The sequence below is a fragment of the Vigna angularis genome, chromosome 1 (genome assembly GCF_016808095.1).
Source record: "Vigna angularis cultivar LongXiaoDou No.4 chromosome 1, ASM1680809v1, whole genome shotgun sequence".
NCBI classification, from domain to species: domain Eukaryota; kingdom Viridiplantae; phylum Streptophyta; class Magnoliopsida; order Fabales; family Fabaceae; genus Vigna; species Vigna angularis.
The window spans coordinates 22,477,352-22,499,513 of record NC_068970.1 but is presented as its reverse complement, the minus strand read 5'-3'; the positions used below and the strand labels follow the sequence as shown (position 1 = coordinate 22,499,513).

Genomic DNA, 22,162 nt, shown 5'->3' with positions numbered 1-22,162 from the left:
ATACAATTTTTCATTATTTCTTTTTCTAAAATATAAAATTAAATTTTGTTAAGATTATTTTATTTTTATAAAAAAAATGGTAGAATAGTGTAAAATATTTTTTTTTCTTCAGTATCTTTCCCTTTTATTTTAAAAATATAAAATTAATTTTTGTTAAAAATATTTTACTTTTTTAAAGATTGTCAAATGGTATAATTTTTTTTTCTAAATTTATCCAGTTAATTATGATAAAATTAGGCACATCCATTGGTAATAACCAGTACTTTTCGTCTTCAAACTAAGATACATTACACACGCAAAGTGGTAGTAGACAAAATAGTACAGTGAAGCAGCAGCCAGTTTTGAAAACTAAGTGAAAAAGAAAAAACAATCAGTCTCATCAAAGCTCGTTTATAAATATCTTCATCATTCTAGCTCAACAGATCATACAAACCTTTTCTCTAACAAAAATGGGTACCATGAAACTCTGTTCTTTGATGCTATGCTTGTTGCTAGCATTCGTGCTTGGTGCCACAGCAGAACAGTGTGGTAAACAAGCTGGTGGAGCAGTGTGCCCAAATGGGTTATGTTGCAGCAAATTTGGATGGTGTGGTGACACAGATTCCTATTGTGGAGAAGGTTGCCAGAGTCAGTGTAAATCTGGCCCCAAACCTACACCTACACCTTCAACCCCAACTCCAACACCTAGCACCGGTGGTGATATCACCAGACTCATTAGCTCTTCTCTCTTCGATCAAATGCTTAAATACAGAAACGATGGACGCTGCGCTGGGCGCGGCTTCTACACTTATAACGCTTTCATTTCTGCAGCTCGCTCTTTCAGTGGCTTTGGCACAACCGGTGATGACAACACTCGCAAGAAGGAGATTGCTGCTTTCTTGGCCCAAACTTCTCACGAAACCACAGGTTCTTCCAACATAATTTCATTAGATCACCATCATTACACGCTTTAAATTTCTTACTGTGAATTTATTGAGCACATTAATTGAATGTTTTGATTTGTGTAGGAGGGTGGGGGAGTGCACCAGATGGTCCATACGCGTGGGGGTACTGTTTTATCAATGAACAAAACCAGGCAGTTTATTGTGACGGTGGAGGATGGCCATGTGCTGCTGGTAAAAAATATTATGGACGAGGACCAATCCAACTCACACAGTAAGTTGTCAACTTCAGTATCATTTCAATACCTTCAACAACATTTCTGCATAATCTCTGTATAGCATTACGACTGATTAATGCGGTTCATGTTTACCCTTTTAAAGCAACTACAACTATGGAAAAGCGGGTAAAGCACTAAATCTAGATTTGACAAACAATCCGGATCTAGTGGCCACAGATGCAACTGTGTCTTTCAAAACAGCCCTCTGGTTTTGGATGACTGCACAAGATAACAAGCCATCAAGCCACGATGTGATCACTGGAAGATGGACACCATCTAGTACAGACACTTCAGCAGGTCGGGTTCCCGGGTTCGGTGTGATCACGAATATAATCAATGGTGGGATTGAATGCGGGCACGGGCAGGATGATCGGGTCCAAGATCGGATCGGGTTCTACCAAAAGTACTGTCAACTGATGGGAATAAACCCCGGTGGAAACTTAGATTGTAACAGTCAAAGGCCATTTGCTTAAGCAAATGATTTATATGGAGAGTATGTTGCATGTAATAATGGACTTGGAATGGTCTATATGGAATGGGAAGCTTATTGTTAAATAAGTTCCCATTATCTTATCTTGATTAAATAAAAATGTTTAACTTTACCTATGATAATAACTCACAGAATCCCTTATATTATAAGAGAATATGAGAGAATGAAAGAACATTTGTCGTCCTTCTCCATCTTCTCACACAAGTCACTGTACATTTTTCATATCAATTGCTTACAAACGTAATTTATGTCAAACATATTTTTCTGTTAATGAATATAAAATCAAATATATGTACTTTTTCCATTGGATTTTGTAATAAGCTGAAAATAACTTAGATGTATTAATATAATTTATTTAATGAAATCCTATTTTTATTATTTTTATAATCAGTGCTATGATGATTAGTATTTCAACGTCAATTCTCTAAGCTTCTGTTTATTTCTACATGCGAAAATAAATAAAAAACGCTAATATCGAAAAAATATGCATTTTCACTTTTTTTCATTCAAAAACACGAAAATGGGGGAATTTTTTTAATTTATACATAAATATAATAAAATATTGATGTATTTAATAAATAAAAATATAAATATAATCAGTTACTTTTAATATAAACAATTATTTTTGTGATATATTTATAATTGTATTTTTTATTATAATAAAATAAATAATTAAAATAAACTTTCACAATCATCTACATTAATCAAATAATTTATAAATTTTCCTCTCGTTTCAGTGCCTTTCTCATTATCTTTCCTTCTGTTAGAACTAGTCAACAAAACATTTTGGTGGAGAAGGGTATTGTTTTTAGAGAAAAATATGTAAACACCAATATATTGAAAAATATTGCATGAATATAGAAAACAAGATGTAAGGGTTATATTCTTTGCATTGTGTTAGCTGTGTACAAAGTTATTACTCATTGCAATATAAAATGAGAGAGGGAGAAAAAAAATAGTATTACATTTTTCTGGGTTTATTTGGGTTTTGAATTGAGTGTTTTTGTAAATTTTTACTTTATAATTTTCTATTTCAATATAAGATTTGTAGCAATTGGGACATATAAGAATAATAAATTTTTTTATTTCCTAACATCCTTAATCTAAAAAATTTCACTCTCATCCTTTTTTTTTTCTCAAATTTACTAATTTTCACTTTTTTCAAATCTATCCTTTTATCCAAACACAAATTAAGTCTGGAAGGAGATATAGATACATTTAAATTGTCAACTTTGAGTATATTTTGTCACAATGTTGACTGTTGACCTTAAAAGAATTGAAAATAATTATATGAAAAATATGTATTTAAATTGTTATTGATCTTAACTCTTAAATAATTATGAAATATACCAAAATTATTAACATTTCTTTTAAATTATTGTAACTAAGATTTTGACAAATATTTTCACACACAAGTAAAGAATAAAAAACAGAATAATTTTATCGAGACCAATATAATTACATTTTTTTTATAATTTTTAATGTTAGAATTTTAGATAACAAATTCTCTTTTTAATTTCCTTACTAGTGTCTTCAAGACACTATCCTAATGAATTTTAAATATTATAATCTTTTATATAAATTATAGATGTAGCATTAACATTTCTTCATGTAATAATTTTATATCTGGTGCGTGAATTATTATCCCACAATGAGTAATGTTATCATAGCCCTAACAAAATTTATACTAGGAAGATTCTGAACTAAAAGTGGAAAATACAGTGGATTTTTCTCTATTCCTAGTCCTCCAAGATATATATCCTCACGTAAGGGTGGTGGGTCTCAACTTTCATTGACTAGCCAAGTCAAGAAAATATCATAATCAAAGAATAAATGTGAGGGACAACCACAAAAATTATAACATATCTGAAAGACTTTTGTATATATTGTTGGTCTTTGAGGAATTGCCTACACGTCCCGTCGTTGAATACTAAAGTCACTTGTAAGAGGTTGTCGCTTGTCGACTCAAGTGCAGACAAAATAAAGGACTCAGCATGTTCATCAGCGTAACACACAAGTTTAAATCAAGAAAGTTTTGACTCAATGAATAGTATTTTATAATATGGGTAATGATAGAACAAAACATTTTTTTATATTTGCTTATATTCTAAAAATTCATTCTGTATTATTATTATTCACCTTAATGTTTAACATACAATTTCCAAACAGACAGCTTCTTCGCATATTCATTTGAATGCTATAAAATACTTCTTAAAAGACAGGGCGTGCATCTCCAAGAGTTTCCACTCTACTAAATTTAACAAAATATCTATTTCATTTCTAATTAGAAACGTTTTTAATTTGTAAAATACTAAAAAGACTCTAAAATTTAACAAAATATCTATTTCACTTCTAATTAAAAACGTTTTTAATTTGTAAAAAACTTAAAAGAAGTTTAGGGTTTCTCTCACATTTTCCTATCTCACTATCTCGGATTTCATTTTTCCTTCTTCGTTGCTCTCTTTCCGCAGGCACAGAAATAGCTTCTTTTTTGAATTTCATTTCTTCTTTTTTCTCTCTTTCACAGGCACACGAACAGTTTCTTCTTCCTCATTTTCGGATTTCATTTCTCCTTCTTCTTTGCCCTTTTTCGCAGGCACACAAACAACTTCTTCCTCTTCTTCAAAACAAGTTGAGGTTCTTTTTGTTGGTGCATTCAGGCACACTGTTCTTCGTCTTCGTTACTCCATTTTTCTTTCCTTGCTCTTTGTTGTCCATTTTCGGTGCTCTAAGGTTGGCGCGTTTTTGGTTTCTTAAATTTCTTTTGCATGTTTGTAGATTGGATGTTTAAAGTGGATGATTAGAACCTGTTTTGTAGGATAGAATTGCTTGATCTGTAAATTGGATTTGGCGGAATTTAGAAACGCATAAAGACATGTATCAGATGTCGGGCTTCATTGGATATCTAATGTAGGTCGTATGGGTATTGGACATCCAATACAGGCCTTTTGCAAACCGATGACTAATATGTATATATTTTTATTTAAATGTTTTATTTTAGAAAATAATTATGTTTAAATTTTTTGTGTTTTCATACTTTTTGTTATTATAATTTTTTTATTAAATTGTTAGTAAGATTGTATTATTTGATAGACATATATTTATATTAATTAATTATATTTTGATTAAGTTTTATATTTTTGAATTATATATAATGGTTTTTTGTTTTATAGCTTTTTCATTTTATTTAAATTTAATCGTTTTATTTTAATTAATTAATTATTTATATAATTATTTGAATTAGTTATACTTAATTTGAATTAAATAATTTAGTTTGTTTATTTAATATTAACAAGAATATTTTTTAATTTTATAGAATTTAAAGATTTTTATTTGTAATAATATATTAATAAATTAAATTAAATTTTATTGTTTTTTCAATTATTTAGGGTTTTATACATATACATGCAAATTTAAAGACAAATTACTAGGCAAAAAAATTTGGAGTTAAGAAAGTAGGTAAGTCATGCCCAAACTTAAACCCTAAATGAAGAAGTTGTGCTTCTATACTCATGCACCCTAAAAACGACTTTAAGGCGTTGTAATCGATTACCAAGCATTGTAATCATTTACAATGTGCAGAAGTCATGCAGGGGGACAAAACTTCACTTTGTATAAACAATGTCTATGGTAATCAATTACGAGCAGGTTATGTCTAAAAACTCTCTGGTAATCGATTACCACCATGATGTAATCAATTACCAGAAGATTATATGTTGTGTTTTAATGGTTGTTGTCAATTTATGTAAGTTATGTTTATTGATTACATTAACATACTTTTTTAACATATGTGTATGTTATTGTTTGTGAACACATGGTTGTTGATGACATTGACATGTATTATTATGTTTAGGATGTGTCATTTTGTAAATGTAAATACAAATGAAAAACATAAAACAAAGTGATAAAGAAAATGTCAACTATTTTATTAAATTGTAAATGCATCAGAAAAGAAAAAGCTAAAAATAAAATTACAAGAAAATACAGTGAAATTGAAATCTATCTATGAACAAGATCCGCCATGTGGACCAAAATGATGTCGCAGATACAACATGTCGTGCTCTAGATGTTCAACTTGAGCATCAATTGTATCAAAGCGGTCACCGGTGTTTAGCTCCAATTGTTTAAATCTAGCATTCATACTATCATTCATAGTGTTGAAATAATCCCCAACAAATGTTCGCATGATTGATCCCCCTCATCATGTCATCAAGTGAAGAAGTTTGTTGTTGAAGAAAGTGAGCTGGTTGTTGTACAGGATGTTTAGCACCATGGCGTTGAAAAGGAGGAGGAACATTTTTGTAAACCCATTGATTGTGGAAATGTTTGGTTCTATTTATAGTCAAAATGTGTGAAATAAAATGCATTCATTGAAAATGACATAATATTCATATGAGAGGAATGTTGATATATTTTATTCATTATAAAAACTAAATAATTAAATACAATTGTTTCCCACTTTCACTGCCTATTTATTTATGTTTGCCAGTACCACAAGTTAGTCGTCTTCGTTGTCGTTGCCATTGTCTTTGTTGTTGTGGTGGGAGAGTCTATGTGTCTTCATCTTCATCACTGTGTTCAGTTTCAATCGACTGTTGTTGCAGTTGAAAATCTATGGTGGGTCAATACCGTTTTGGTATGTTGATGCTGGAGTCACTGTCGAGGTTCCAAATAAATACAAACGACCCACACTAAATGTTGAAGGACCTATAGTGAACAATGTTATTGGTGGAAAATAACAGTAAAAGCTTCCAATCTGAGGATAAGATGATGTGGGTGCGATGCTTTGTTGGAAGCTTGAATATGAAGATGGATAGTGCAGATGATCATAAGAAGACCTTTGTGGGTCATGGTACGGTTGTGGTTGTAGAAATTGTTGTTCATAATCCATGTCATACTATTTAATACAATGTTTAAATTAGTTTGTCAGGAAAAAACAAACATTAATAAATGCAAATTGACTGTTCAATCGAAGCAACATAGCGGATAGTATGAGTTATATACCTTTGAATATACTATGTATCGTTGCACAAATGACCATTTTTGTTGTTATCCCGTTAAATACACGATTGTGACAGTCTTTCCATAATGCAATCCATTATTTATGCCAATTTCAATCTGGGCGTTCTCTCGTATCATCTTTATGTAGGTCATCTAGATTCATTGGGGTTGATGGGATTTGTCGAAACCCAAATTGACACATCACACATTGCGATTATTGGTATTCTACAATAGAAAAGCATATGAGAGGCACTACTGCCCAACAAGTGGGGGGTAATTCGACTTCAATCATCTAACAAATCTCATCACGTTTGTACGAAGTCCATATAAGCTGCAATATTGGTATTATTAGTTACAATATTTATTCCAAAACAAGACACTTACAGAAACGAAATGTTCAATACCTGTTTGGGTGAGAGGTCATCATATTTTTGCTGAAATTATTGAATAATAGTGGTGTCGTAGAATATTGACTGCGTGGTTCGACACCATCTTTTCGCTAATAGGAAAACAAATCTGACAACAATATCCTGCTCAGTGACTTCATGTATTTCTAGAGAAATAAATGTAACTTTTTCCCATGCCCAACATTATAACAATATCATGCACCCTCCGATATTGTTTTGATCGACCTTTGTACCATGATCAAGGGCACGATACAAGTAGAAAAGCACCGTGGATCCCCAACTGTAGGTTGACACATTTTGCAAGTCAGCTAAAAGTTAGAGATACATCATATGTATCATACTTGCAGATGTATCCGACATTAATATGCTATCAATTATCATCAACATATACGCTTTAGCGAATTGTTGAATGACATCACTAGTGGCATCATGAGGCAACTATCGAAATGTATTATTGAGCTATCACAATTTAATTTTGTTGCCTCCGAAATGTCTCTGGAGGAACATTTCCCAATACTTTTTCACATAAAATATTAGTGGACCATTATTGATGACAGTGACTGCCTCGCCTTTAATCGGAAACCCAAATTCCAATGCAACATCTTCCAGTGTAATTGTAGTTTCCCTAAGAGGCAAGTGAAATGTACATATTTGAAACTTTTAAAATATGGTCGAAGAGAATTTCTTTCCCGCATCACACGACTGAAAGAGTCACTACTAGTTTTACTAAAATCCAATCACATCCCACGTTCTAAGCAAGATTTAACACAGCGTGCCTCCATCCCAATAAATTGATGCTAATTAGCCATCCACGTACACTTTCATTTTAATTCCATAAGTTATACTAAAGTTTCAACTCACAAAGTGAGTTCAGATGCAGAACTAATATGCCCAAAAATAAAAGTGCCACAAGAATACGAAAATCTATCATTAAGTTGCATTTTTCTCTTCTTTAACTCATGGTCCCACCACTAAATTGTTTACCAATTCCCATGCATACAAGAAAACAAAATTAACCAACCAAGAACCCCTCTGCCAAGATACTTATCATGCTACGGGACCCACCCCTTTTACATTCTACAAGAAAGACCCTCTTATTCATCCAACCCAATTCCACTCTCCTCATCCTTCACTCATGAAGTCACGCATAGACACATAATTCCTTACTCCATTCACTCATCAATACCTCTTCTACCATTTAATAATATTTTTCAAACAACCCAAAATAGAATTCCCTTTCTCTCACGTAAAACCTGGAACCCTGCCATGCAAAGAGATTCACGTTTCTCTTCGTTAAACCCATGCACCAACATTCATATTTCTTTTCAATAAAAACCTCTCTGCAAAACTCACACCACTCCCCGCTGCCCTCTTGAAACACACACACCCCGAGCCCATACTAACTCTTCCACACGTCTTTTTTTTTTCAAGCAAAGAAGATACACCCACACAATACTAGGCTCAGGCAACGTGCCCACAATATCACTGAAACAGCTAACACCCCAAACTCACAACATGATCATAACAAAGTTTGATAACACATGAATACCTATATATACACATATACCTACACGCGTAAACGCTCAGGCCAAAAGCGAGATGCTACCTTACCCACACAGTGAACGAGCAGAACCAAAAGCATTTAAGAATAATATCACGATTATCAATCAACCCCTATACATACAATGATAGATTCTAGCTACTCCCCTTACCTTGGCTTTGTAGAGAGTTGTCACGCCCTAAGGTCCCTTAGTCACCTCCAACCACGTTCCTTCACGAATGGTTACCCTTCAAGATCTCAAATTCTCGCTTGCACGAACTAGTACCAGGAAGGTTTTCTTTTCCACTCTCTCACAACGCTCTAGGTGGAAGAAAAAGTCAAAGAGATTAGGGTTACCCTCCACCATCGGCTTTTGCACCAAAGTAGGCAAAAATGAGGAATTTATTACGGATCTAAGCAAAAATTGACCAAAAGTGAAGTCGTGGGGGGTAATAACGACTTCAAAAGAAGAAGTCGTGGCCCCCTGCACGACTTCACACTGTTCATAGCTACAGTGTTGAAGTCGTGCACCCAAAAAACGACTTCTGGGGCATGTAATCGATTACAATGAAATTGTAATCGATTACACAGTGTTGAAATGGAGAGCCTGCAGATTTTGAAATGTGTAGACAGAAAACGTACTGGTAATCGATTACGGCATGTGAGTAATCGATTACCAGTGAGTTTGTGTAATCGAGTACATGGTTTGTGTAATCGATTACCAGTGAGTTTTTGTTTGGTTTATGAAAATGATTTTGTATTTGACATATGTTATGTATTAGTTATGTTATAGGAAAAGAGAAGATAAATATATCTAGGAAATATTTATAGTAATATATGAGTAATGGATTTGATTACAATTTGGTAAGATTAAGAAAAAACTATTGGCGAAAAGGACAATTTCCCCTATGATGACCTTCGTTGCGGCAGTAAGAGCATTTTTTTGGCTTATCTGGATTGGATTGATCCATTTCATTATGAAGCCTATTTGTAGATGGTCTTCCGGATGCCTTGCGTCGCATTTTAGGATCTGGTATGAAGTTTGGACCTGTATACAGAGACCAATAGTCTTCATTTTGGATTGGGTGAAATTGTACTTCGTATGCCTTGAAAATGTTGTGAAGACTGTATATTGGATCGATTACTTGGGTTAGGGGGATATGCGAAAATGCACAAACAACAATGACATGATGACATGGGAGACGAGTAGCTTGGAAGTGTCCACAATCACACCACCATTCATTTAGACTGACCTTGTACGAAAGTGGAACTGGGCGGTAGTGGTGAGGTGTTGAAATTTCTTGAACATCAAATTCAGAATTTTCACGATTGTAGCGATGAACATGACAATATGCGTATTGTTGTTGATTTTTCCTAATGATGTCGGCGATCTGTTCAGGATATTGGTGTCCTGCTTGTATCATAGAGTTCGCCTTTAATCCGCGTTCAACAAACCATGATTGTGTCCTCTCAAATGTTGTTCTGATGAGAGCACATATTGGTAATGAACATGCTCCCTTTAAAATGGAGTTGGTGCACTCAGCAAGATTAGTCGTCATATGTCCATATCTTCTCCCTCCATCAAAAGCCTGAGACCACTTTTGTAATGGAATTTTATCTATCCATTGAACTTGTTGTGGGTATTGGTTTCTCAAAGCAGCAAGTTTTGTTGTGACAGTTGGTTGCTTCACCTCGTAAGCTGTAATAAGGTAATAAAAAAAATAAATTAAAGAATAATAATGTTAACAAAATTATAAAAGTATATAAGTGTTAGAAGAATTTTTGTATGAGTACCTAAATTGATGAATTGTTTTTTTAGGTCGTGATTTTTGAATTTGGTGTTGAAGTTGGATGCTAGATGACGTATGCAATAAACAGAGTTCAAACCATCTTATTCCCAACCAACTTCATCAGATCTTAAGGCGGACAATATACCCTTTCCTCTGTCAGTGATGATGCAAATATTTTGTTGATGACAAATATGTTCTCGAAGCAGTTGAAAGAACCATATCAAGGCCTCCTTTGTCTCACCTTCTACAATGGCAAAGGCCAGGGGGAAAATATTTCTATTGCCATCTTGACCTATGGCGGTTAGCAAAGTTCCATGATATTTACCCGTGAGAAATGTGCCATCAACTTGGAGAATGGGTTTACAGTACTTGAATCCTTCTATGCAAGGACCGAAAGACCAGAAAACTCTTTCCATAATATAGCAATTATCGTCGGTATCTCCATCAATATTCGCAGGAGAACCAGTGCATTGTAAAATTGTACCTGGGTTTGCTTCCTTGACGGCATGCAACCACCTCGGCATGTGGTTATAAGAGTCCTCCCAGTCTCCAAACTCCATAGCAAGAGCCTTCTGTTTAGCGATCCAAGCTTTTCTGTACGACACCGAATATCCGAATCGACCCTTAATATCGGCAATCAAACTCTTGACAGGAATGGATGGGTTTGTCCGGATTGAATTGGAGATGATCGTGGCAATGTGAGTACTATCAAGATTCGTATGATCTTGAGATAGTATTGTTGACAAACACGAATGTTGTCCGTCTATATTTTTGATTTCCCAATATTTACGGACTTTGCTATAAGCTGCCCTAAGACGCCATTGACAACCGTTGTGATATTCCAGACAACGAATAACATAAATGTTGGGTTTGGACTCAACGACGATGTATTTGTAACCGTTTGTTATGTGATAATGTTTGAATGCAAGAATAGTTTCCTCCTTTGACTGGAACTGCATACCTTGAATCAACTCTGGAATTACTTGTGCAGATGATTGTGCTATGTGGCCGTCGTTGTTGTTGTCATCTTCGATTATGTTGTCTAATTCATCATCCGTGCTGAAGTCATCAACGTTATCCAATATTAATGGTTCTTCATCAATGAGTTGCGACGATGAAGATGATGGCAAGTTCCATGATGCCATTTTTTACGAAATATTCGGAAGACTTTGGTTAGCAAGCTGTAGTGGAAGAGGTTTTGGGCGTGGAGAGTGAATGTGAAGATAGACTTCTTATATAGCGTATCACAAGCATGAGCGTGTGTTATGATGTAAAATTGAAAGTAGTGAACAATATTTGCTGGACTGTGAATTTAGCACTGCACACTGTGATCTAGACATAGACTTTGATGTAATTAGAAGGTACGAATACTATAACATCTATTCCTTTCGTATAAGCACTGTTACTTTGATAGCTTCCCTACACCAGTGATTCATAAAATACATTATAAATACATTAAACAATAACAATAAAATAGTTTGTAAATTAATTAAATTATAAATAGACATACAGGATGTTTTAAAAAAAAGGAATTAAAAAAAATAAGAAAAAGGAATAAAAAAAAATTAGAATAGGGATTTAAAAAAAATAAAAAAAGGGAAGTTAGGGGGTGGCACGACTTCAATAGGTGAAGTCGTGTACCCCCTACAAGACTTTTATTTTTTTTTAAATCCCTATTCTAATTTTTTTTTTACAGTCATGAAAATTTATTATAAATATGTAAATTATATTTATGGATGCATTGGGCTACGTGGGAGAAGAAAGGGGACACATGCATGCTTCACATTTTGCTCTGAACACCAATAATAGTATTGAACTATGCCTACCAACTTTCCTATTCATTTGCATGTCTACATTTAATTTTGGCTGACCTTCAGTTGTACTTGTACTTTTTCACATGCATGTCTTGTTTTTTTGCATGTTGAAGAATCTCTGAGGGCACTTATTATCAATTGTCATTTCCTTCTTCTTTCTCCCGTGACTTTGAATAGTGTTGGGAATCAATTCCTCTACTTAAATTAGTAGAGGGTGCATTTCATTTCTCCCAACGTCCTCTCAGTTTCAAGACCCAAACCCCTTAAGCATGGTCTATGCTTCCATATCCCTGTAGTCTACCAATACCAAATCTGAGTTGGAAAACCAAAAAGACTTCTCCTTTGTCAAAGGTTCAATAACCCACTCTCACCCACAAAATTATTATGGCTTATGCCCGTCAACTTCCCGTTGATATGTCCCTTTTACGTCTACAAGATAAACACATCGTCAAGTCTATTTGGGAAGGCAATGAAAGAGTCATTTGCCCTCGAAGACATGCAATTTGGTTAGCAAAGCATGTCCACGAAATTGATGAAAGAATAAAGAATATTTTACATGGAGCAGGTTTTATCCATATTTTACAAGCTTCAAGTATGGAGATAAGTCACAACCTTGTTACTGCTTTGGTTGAAAGGTGGAGAGTGAAGACTCATACTTTCCACTTCCCTCATGGTGAAACTACAATTACATTGGAAGACGTTGCATTACAACTAGGGCTTACTATTGAAGGACAGGTGGTGACTGGCATCAGTTCTGGTCCCCTAACGGTATTTTGTCATCAACTACTAGGAGATGTTCCACCTGAGAATTGTGTCAGGGGAAACAAAATCAAGTTGTCATGGTTGAATAACACTTTCCGGCAATTGCCTCATCGTGCAACGGAACAGATTATTGAACAATACGCTAGGGCGTATATGTTGATAATAATTGGCAGTGTGATGATGCTAGATACATCTGCAAGCATGGTGCATTTGATGTATCTTCCCCTATTGGCCGACCTGCAAAACGTTTCACAGTATAGCTGGGGATCAGCCACGCTCTCCTGCTTGTATCGTGCCCTTGATCACGGGACTAGGGCTGACCAAGACAATATCGGAGGGTGCATGATCTTGTTACAGTGCTGGGCATGGGAAAGAATAACATGTCTTTCACCAGAATTACTTGAAATCACAGAACACGAGATATCTTCTGGTGCAGTTTTTCCACTTGTGAAAAGATGGTGTCGCACAACACAGTCTGCTTTCCAGGACACTACAACTGTTAAACAATTTCGCCAGAAAATAGACGACTTATCACCTTGACAGGTATTTTTGAAATACATAACAAATTTTGTGATATAAAATTTTTGTACAATTGATGGCTTAATTAGTATACCCTAAACCAAAAACTTCTTATCATGCAGTTCCTATGGACACCGTACAGACGTGCTGAAATTTCACATCTCATTCAAGTAGAAGTGTCACCGACATGTCGGGCACTTGTGCCACTTATATGTTTCTCTGTGGTAGAATACCAACAATCCGACCGGGTCATGCGACAGTTTGGTTTTAGACAAAATGTTCCTCATCCACCAATGAATCTAGATGAGGAACATAAATTGGATATGAGAGGACGCGCTGATTGGAATTGGCATGAACACCATCACCAGTGGATTGGATTGTGGAATCACCGGCATAATCGTGTGTTCAACGGGATACCTTTTCAGAAAAATGGTCACTTGCGAGATGAATCGGAGTATATGCAGTGGTATATAACTCATACCATCCGGTACATTGGTTTAATAGAAGATTCAACGGACTCTGAGGTAGTCCAATATTTCCTCAAAAAGAATTATTATAGTGTTCATATCTTGTGTTATTAACTTTTAGAAATTGTGTTTCGTAGTATGACATGGACCACGAGGAACACTTCCACCCGCCATCTCAACACCGTGCATCTTCTTCATATCATGATCCACAAAGGTCTGCCTCTGACCATGGCAACTATCAACATCCAGCTGTAAATTCAAGGTTTCAACAAAACATTCCACCGACACCAACACCTCCTGGGGTTGAGAGTGGTTATTTCGCCTTTCCACCATCCACACCGTTCAGCGGAGGTCCATCCAATTATTTTGGAACCACCACAATGACTCCACCATCTTCATACGTACACCCTTCATCCTCGCATAACGTCTATCGACCGACATTTGACTATCAAAGCCTTCAACAGTGCAATGAAAGTGATCCAACGGATGAAGACCAACCAACGCACGATCCCACACCTCAACAACGATCACAAAGGCAAGCCCAACGACATCGACGACGACCACCGTGTGGAACTGGAGGACATAGATAGAATGCTTGCCTTCTTTATTTATAAATATGTAATTTGTTTACTTCTCTTCAAGTAATTAAAAACAATTTTATCATCATAAACTATTATCGTCATATTACCTTATTCAACACCACTTTTGTATGCAAACCAATTTTAATACATAATGCATTCAATAACTAATTTAACGTAACAGGTCAAAAATTATCTAATTCCACACACAAGAATCACTGGTAATCGCTTACAGGTCTTCCGTAATCGATTACCAGTCCACCAGTGTTAGAAGTTGTAGGATTTTTTCAACTAGGTGTAACCAGCCACACTGGTAATCGATTACATGCTGTCGGTAATCGATTACCACATTACCATGATAGGAGTTACAGGATTTTGCATAGTGGGCCTTACCAGACTGAGGGGTAATCGATTACATGGTTTTCGTAATCGATTACCAATGGGATCGTGTAATCGATTACATAAAACCTGTAATCGATTACGCGACGAACCCTACTCTATATATTCAACTTTTTCTCTCTCCTCACGCACATCCACCCCTACCACTCGAGCTGCAGCGCCACCAAGGGTTCTTCCACCCTCTCCAACCTCCAAAAATCACCAAATCTTCCACCTTTTTCACTCTAAAACACCATAACTCCACTCCCCTTTCAATTCTCTTCACTTTGCACCGATTGGATTTTCAAATGGCGGAATCTTCGAAAAGGCAAAGAGTAAGGGGAGCATCTTCTACAGGTGGGGGACGTCGCCGCCATCAACCTTCACCGCCACAAAACTCTCCGCCACCCTCACCACCGCCGTCACCCACCGCTCAACACCACAATGTTCAGTTTTCAACTCCTGCACAAGCCCAAAGGTATTTGTCACTGTACAAAGACCGCCCAATCATTGAGCCAAAATATCTAGATGAGCAGTATTTTGAGACCCATGATTTTGAATTTTTTGGGATGCTAAAAAATTTGGGATTGGATGAATTTTGCTGCGATTTTAGTCCATATAATCCTCATTTGGTGCGTCTATTTTATAGTAACCTAAAATTTTCTGAAAATGGCACAATGAAAAGTGAGGTCAACAATGTCCAAATTATTATCAAACCCAGCATTTTCGCTGCTATAGCCAATCTTCCCTCGGTTGGGTTGCCCTTTGAAGGGAAATTATGTGAGGATTGGGCCAATGATTTTAATATGAACCCAGCCAGACAATTATTTTGTTTGCCACACAATCGCCCCACCACTAGATTTCTAGCCGGGAATATGACAGTTGAGGCTAGAGTCTTACATTATACTATATGTCATGTTTTGTTTCCTCGTGTTTCTAACTTTGCACAGGCAACCGAGGAAGATATTCTGATTATGTGGGTTATAATGACGGCAAAGCAGATCAACTGGACCCATCTAATCCGACATAGGATGAAGAAGGGTTTGAGGGACGGTGCTCCACTTCCATATCCAACATTGGTCACCCGCATCTTGGAACATTTTCAAGTTCCACTGGAGGATGAAATATCGGTCCCACCAACTAGGCATTGGATGATATCAGGAGCAGTCATACAATCATTTGGACTCATCCGAAATGCTGACAACAGATGGGTGCATAGAAATTCTCCTCCACCTGAACCTCCGCGTAACACACCTCCCCAACTATTCATACCACCACCACCACCTCCTCGTAGTCGATTTGATGAAGTCATGACGGGGATAAACGATCTCCGAATATTTGTTGGCGACAACTTCAATACACTTAATGAAACGATGAATGCAAGATTTGAACAATTGGAGCTCAATATGGGTGACCGATTCGATACTATTGATGCTAGAGTTGAAAATGTGGAGCACGACATCCAGTATCTGCGTCGTCATTTTGGTCCACACGGTGGATCATCTTCCTAGATGCCTTTCAATTTGTACTTTCATTTTATTTTCATTTTAGGTTGTTCTTCTTTATGTAATGCACTTTTCATTGAATAAAATACTTTGTCTTTTCATATTATCATATTCTCTTATTTTTATTAAATCAAATGATATACTCTTCCTATACAAAACAATAAATCACAATGTAATCAACAACGATGCGTGCTTACACAACTTCATATCAACACACTTAATAAACTTCAAAATATCCACCACAATTACAATACAAAATTTCATAAACCAATAAAAAACACACTGGTAATCGATTACCACGACCCTGTAATCGCTTACCAGTGTAAATCTTCCACCAAAAACAACCTGGTAATCGATTACACACCTGCCGTAATCGATTACCAGTGCGTTTTTTCCCATTTAACTTGAAGTCGTGCTGGGTTACCACGATTTCAACACGTTGTAATCGATTACCAGCACACTGTAATCGATTATAGTCCTTTGAAGTCGTTTTTGGGGTGCACGACTTCAGCATTGTAGTAATCTACAGTGTGAAGTCGTGCAGGGGGCACGACTTCTTCATTTGAAGTCGTTTGGGCCCCCCACGACTTCCCCATTTACGTAAATTTGTTTGACTTTGCCTATTTTGGTAATATAAGAGGCAAATTTGCCCATTCTCGTGCAAAAACCCTCCACCATCACACGGCTGCTTCCAACTATGATCTTCTTGGTGCTTTTTCTCTCACGGCTGCAGTGGGTATCCTCCCCTACTGTTTTTACCCTAAACCTACTTAAATACCTCTCTCAAATAACACTTTGTGTTTTTTTTTTATTATTTTAATTTATTTGTTTGTTTAAAACCTAAGACCAAACCCTTACTTCTGCATGCAACGCACCAAAATAAACTAAGGAATTCTCCCTCCCTCTGTTCGTGAAAAATAACATACGTTTCTCTCTCCTCGCTTATATATGAGAACCAAAATAATAATATTATCCAAGCAAATCTTAACAACCAAACCTCTGTGTAGGAAAGAAAATCACGCCCTTGTGGGTCCCAGCGGACCCCACCATCATTAAACCCAAAATAAAATAATCCCATGCAAGCACAATGAAAAGGTAAATTGGACAAACATATTAACCATTAAGACAACAATATCACATTAACAATATAGTGCAAGAAGATTTCTATAAATTTTTTTCTTCTTTCATTTCAAAAATTAAAATAAAAAAATTATTAATTAATTGTCATATATCTCCTAAATATGTTTATCACCCAATAAAATATCATAATTAAACATTTAATATTAGAAATTATAAAAATAAAAATAAAAAATATTTTTATTTCACGGGTCTTACATTCTTTCCAACTCCAAATATTTTCGTCCTCGAAAATTATGCTACTACTCAGCCAAGTATATGAATACTTCTTCCTCTTACAATCCTCTAACTCTCAAGTGATGTGTTAGTTTCCTAAATTCAAAAGCACTCTTACACCTTTTCCACACAAGAAACAAGTATCTTAAATAAAATTACCTTAACTTCCGGCTTTTAACCTGACAACTTTTGATGTGATGGGGTCCCTCTAACTGCTTTCTTCTCGGGATAGGAGTACGCAAAATGTCCAGACTTATGGCAATGGTAACACTTCTTCTCATCCGACCTCCCAATTTCAAGCTTTGGGCAATTTCTCCTGAGATGATTTCCACCGCACTCAAAACACTTTAGCACCCGCTGCCTATCCTGCTGTGGCCTGCAATATGGCTTCTTTTGAGGCTTGTCCCTCGACAAATTGCCTTTCTGATTTCTCATTACACGCATTGACTCGCCTAGTCTTTCAGCCACCAAAGCTTGCTCCACCAGTTCCGGAAAATCCATAATTTTAAGATGAACTAATGGTTTCAATATCTGATGACGGAATCCTTGCTCGAATCTCCTACACTTCCATTCCTCGGTAAGATCCTGAGTATAGAATCGAGCTAGATACTCAAATCTTTCTTTGTATTCCTTCACTGACATACTTCCTTGTCGTAACGCTAGAAACTACCTTTCTCGTTCCTGTTTAGCACTGGCTGGAAAGTACCTCTCCAAAAACCTATTTCTGAATTCTACCCAAGTTGCAACCTCTCCCCTAGTATCCAAAAACTAACTAATTTCTTATAGTTCAACAATCTAAAGATGATTGCAAACTTTGATTAAAAGTCACATATTGCAACAAGGTGATAATGGTAATTTTTACCATTATCTTTGAACCAATTCTTGTACCAAATCTACCCTTTTTAAGCTTGAAACATGTTTAATCCTCCCTTTTTATCTAAGTTTGCGAATAAGTCTAGCTTAAGCGTTACATACAAGTTTTCATCATTAATTCCTCAAATTTGTAGGCGAATTGCAAGCTGTTAGAGAAGTACTGTATTTACCAAGAATGGGAGCAAGAAAAGGATTCAAAAGCAGGATCTGATGGAGCAGGAAAGGAAGTTCACGCCTAAGCGCCCAAGAAGAAGGAGGCAGGATACATTTTCTGCGCAAGCCTCGCGCCCGGGCGCGACCAAGAGGGCGCCCGGGCGCGACCATCTGCGCGAGCTCCGCGCCTGGGCGCGAGAAAGAGGGCGCCCGGGCACGACCTTCTGCGAGAGCTTCGCGCCTGGGCGCGACTGAGGAGGGGCGCCCGGGCGCGACCTTTGCTGACCTGGAACCCTAGATCTATTTAAAGCATTCTGTAACTGAGGATGGCACCTGCTTGGCGGCTAAAGCTTGGAACACCATTTTCAGACCTAAGGGAGCTGGTTTTGGGCAGTGGAAACTCTCCATCCTTCCTCCTTGGATCCCCATTCTTCCATTTTTCTCCATTGTAAGCTCAAGTTCTCCATGACTATGGAGAACTAATCTCAATTTGTTGGGGAATGATGTAGTTACGAAACTTTCATGTAAATGCACTTGAGTTTTAATGAATTTAAGCTTTTTTCATTTGATTGTGAGTGTTTAATTTCCTTCTCTTAAAGCTTGTTGTGACTTGATCAACCATAGCATGATTTTAAGATTTGCTAGATATTGGAAAATATTGTGTGGATCTTGAACTGGAATTAACACCTATAGGAGATTGTATCTAGGAATGGAGCTTGATCCTTTAGTTGTCATAAACCTCTAATTGTAATGCAGATGAACTTTCTAGGTTACCAAGGAATTGGGACTGCAAAAGTGAGTCTAGGCTTTTTCTACCAAGGAATTGGGTCTAAGTATAGTAGGAAGGTTGACAAACGCAATCAATTGATGAAGTAGTAATGTGCATTTGCATGATAGCGTAGTAATTACAATCATTCTCCAACATCTCATCCATATTGTTTCATTATCCATTAACCATTTTCAATCTTTAAGCCTCTAAGACGTTCATTTTATTGCATATTTATGAATGTAAATTTTATTACACTTGAATCATACCAAAATGATGTTATTCTTAGTCTAAGTTAGTTAACTTATTATACGGTTTTAAAGTATTACACGAGTCTCTTGGGAAACGATATCCGGTCTTACCGGTTTATTACTTTGAACGATTTGGTACACTTGCCAAAGAGTTAACAAGTTTTTGGCGCCGTTGCCGGGGACTCGGCTTTAGTACTTTACTGTTGTGTAATTCTTAACCAACTTAGGCTTTATTTTTATATTCTTTATACTGTGAATAAATTTGTTTTAGTGATCTTAAAGTTAATCTTGTGCTCTAGTATTGTTGTTTTTAGTGAATGCAGAGAAAAATTCGTACTAGAAGCACACCATCAGTTGAACCTCTTCTATTGGATCCTGAAGTTGAAAAGACAGCAAGAAGAAACAATAGCCGAAGAAGGAGAGAAAACAGAACTTCGAGAGACATTTCTCCCGCACCTGTAATCTCTGAGCAACCAAACTCTTCCACAGCTAATCAGGAAATGGGGGATATGGGTGATGATATGAATGGCAATGGTGATAGACAAGCAAGGCGCACCTTGGAAGATTACTCTACTTTCGCAGGACCGCTCCACTTTAATAGTATTGCTCGACCACGGGTAAATGCTGTGAACATGGAAATGAAGCCTGCTCTCATCCATCTGGTGCAAAGTAATCAATTCAATGGCCTATCACACGAGAATCCTTATAATCATTTGGCAACTTTCTTGGAAATTTGCAACACTGTAAAGATCCATCAAGTGCCAGATGAGGCAATAAGGCTCAGCTTATTTCCATTCTCCTTGGGAGGTAATGCGAAGATGTGGCTAAACTCTTTCCCTGAAAATAGTTTCACTACCTGGGAGGATGTTGTGGCAAAATTCCTCAACAAATTCTTTCCACAGTCCAAGGTTAACAAAGGGAAACAGGAGATTTCATCTTTTCAGCAGGATGTTAATGAGACTTTGAGTCAAGCCTGAGACAGATTCAAAGGGCTACTGAGAAAGACACCCACTCATGGGTTTGATGAACCTACCGTTCTCAACATGTTTTTGGGAGGATTGAGATCCCAAACCAAATTGATGTTAGATGCCTCAGCTGGAGGAAATATCCGTTGGAAGACACCAGAAGAAGCTCATGAGCTAATAGAAAACATGGCTGCAAATGACAGTGAATTGCAGAATGAAAGGGCTCAGCAAAAAGGCGTTTTTCAACTACAATCTCAGGACGCTCTATTAGCCCAAAACAAGATAATGACCCAACAGCTTGAAGCGCTCATGAACAAACTCTCTCAATTGCCAAAAGAACTCCAGAATGTTTCACAAGCCCAACATCAAGGGTGTGAATTGTGTGGTGGAGAACATGCTAATGGTCATTGTGCTATGCAGGTCAATACCCAAGAAGACGTGAACTATATGGGTAATCAAAACCGTAACAATCACTTTAATCAAGGATGGAGACCGCACCCAAGCATGGGCCAAGGACAAGCTGGACCTTCAAACAGACCACCTCAACAACAATACCAACCACACCCCTCTTTATCAGACAGGACCTCTAAATTGGAGGACACTCTTCAACAATTCATGCAAGTATCCATCTCCAATCACAAAAGCACAGAAGCATCCATAAGGAATTTGGAGATACAAGTTGGCCAACTGGCCAAGAAGCTAGAAGAAAAACCTGATAAGAGTTTTGGAGCTAATACTGAAACCAACCCAAAGGAGGAGTGCAAGGCAATCACTACAAGAAGTGGTAAGTTGTTAGTGAGTGGAGAGAAAAAGAACTCAGAAGAGAGTGATGAAAGAAAAGATGAAAATGAGACAAAGAGTGAGAATAGAAAAGAAGAAGAGAATGAGAGAAAAGAAAATGAGAATAGTGTTAGTGGAGAGAAAGAAAAAGAAGAAGAGGATGAGAGAAGAAAAAGAAAAGAAAAAGAAGTTGAGAGGCCCCTTCCCTATCCACAATTATACACAAGAAAGGATAAAGAAAAGCAGTTTGGACGGTTCATGGATATCTTCAAGCAGTTGGAGATAAAAATACCATTCTCAGAAGCACTACAACAAATGCCGGCCTATGCAAAATTCATGAAGGAACTCCTCACTAAAAAGAGGAAATACATTGAGGAAGAGACCATTGAAGTTCAAGGTAACTGCAGTGCCATTATCCAGAAGCTCCTCCCTCCTAAATTCAAGGATCCTGGTAGCTTTACCATTCCCTGCACTATAGGTAAGCTAGCTATTGGAAAAGCATTGATCGATTTGGGTGCAAGCATCAATTTGATGCCTTTCTCTCTATTTGAGAAAATTGGAGAGCTTGAACTCAAACCTACTCGGATGAGCCTACAATTGGCAGACAAATC

General features: G+C 36.6%; 3 protein-coding genes across 3 annotated transcripts; 2 read left to right on the top strand and 1 right to left on the bottom strand.

Annotated features, from left to right (window-relative positions):
- The first annotated feature begins 421 nt into the window (after positions 1-421).
- LOC108334377 (endochitinase) lies at positions 422-1,765 on the top strand. The gene is made up of 3 exons (XM_017570192.2): positions 422-906; positions 1,008-1,155; positions 1,263-1,765. Exons 1-3 carry the CDS (start codon positions 450-452, stop codon positions 1,630-1,632), a joined length of 975 nt encoding a protein of 324 aa, XP_017425681.1. The 5' UTR covers positions 422-449; the 3' UTR covers positions 1,633-1,765.
- A 7,713-nt stretch (positions 1,766-9,478) lies between these two features.
- On the bottom strand, positions 9,479-11,532 carry LOC108328482 (uncharacterized). The gene is made up of 2 exons (XM_052880646.1): positions 10,629-11,532; positions 9,479-10,296 (listed from the first exon to the last, which is right to left on the bottom strand). The coding sequence occupies exons 1-2, from the start codon at positions 11,530-11,532 to the stop codon at positions 9,479-9,481; spliced, it is 1,722 nt and encodes a 573-aa protein (XP_052736606.1).
- Positions 11,533-12,585: 1,053 nt separating this feature from the next.
- Positions 12,586-13,503, top strand: LOC108328493 (protein MAIN-LIKE 1-like). Its single transcript, XM_017562370.2, has one exon. It carries the CDS (start codon positions 12,586-12,588, stop codon positions 13,501-13,503), a length of 918 nt encoding a protein of 305 aa, XP_017417859.2.
- Positions 13,504-22,162: the final 8,659 nt, after the last annotated feature.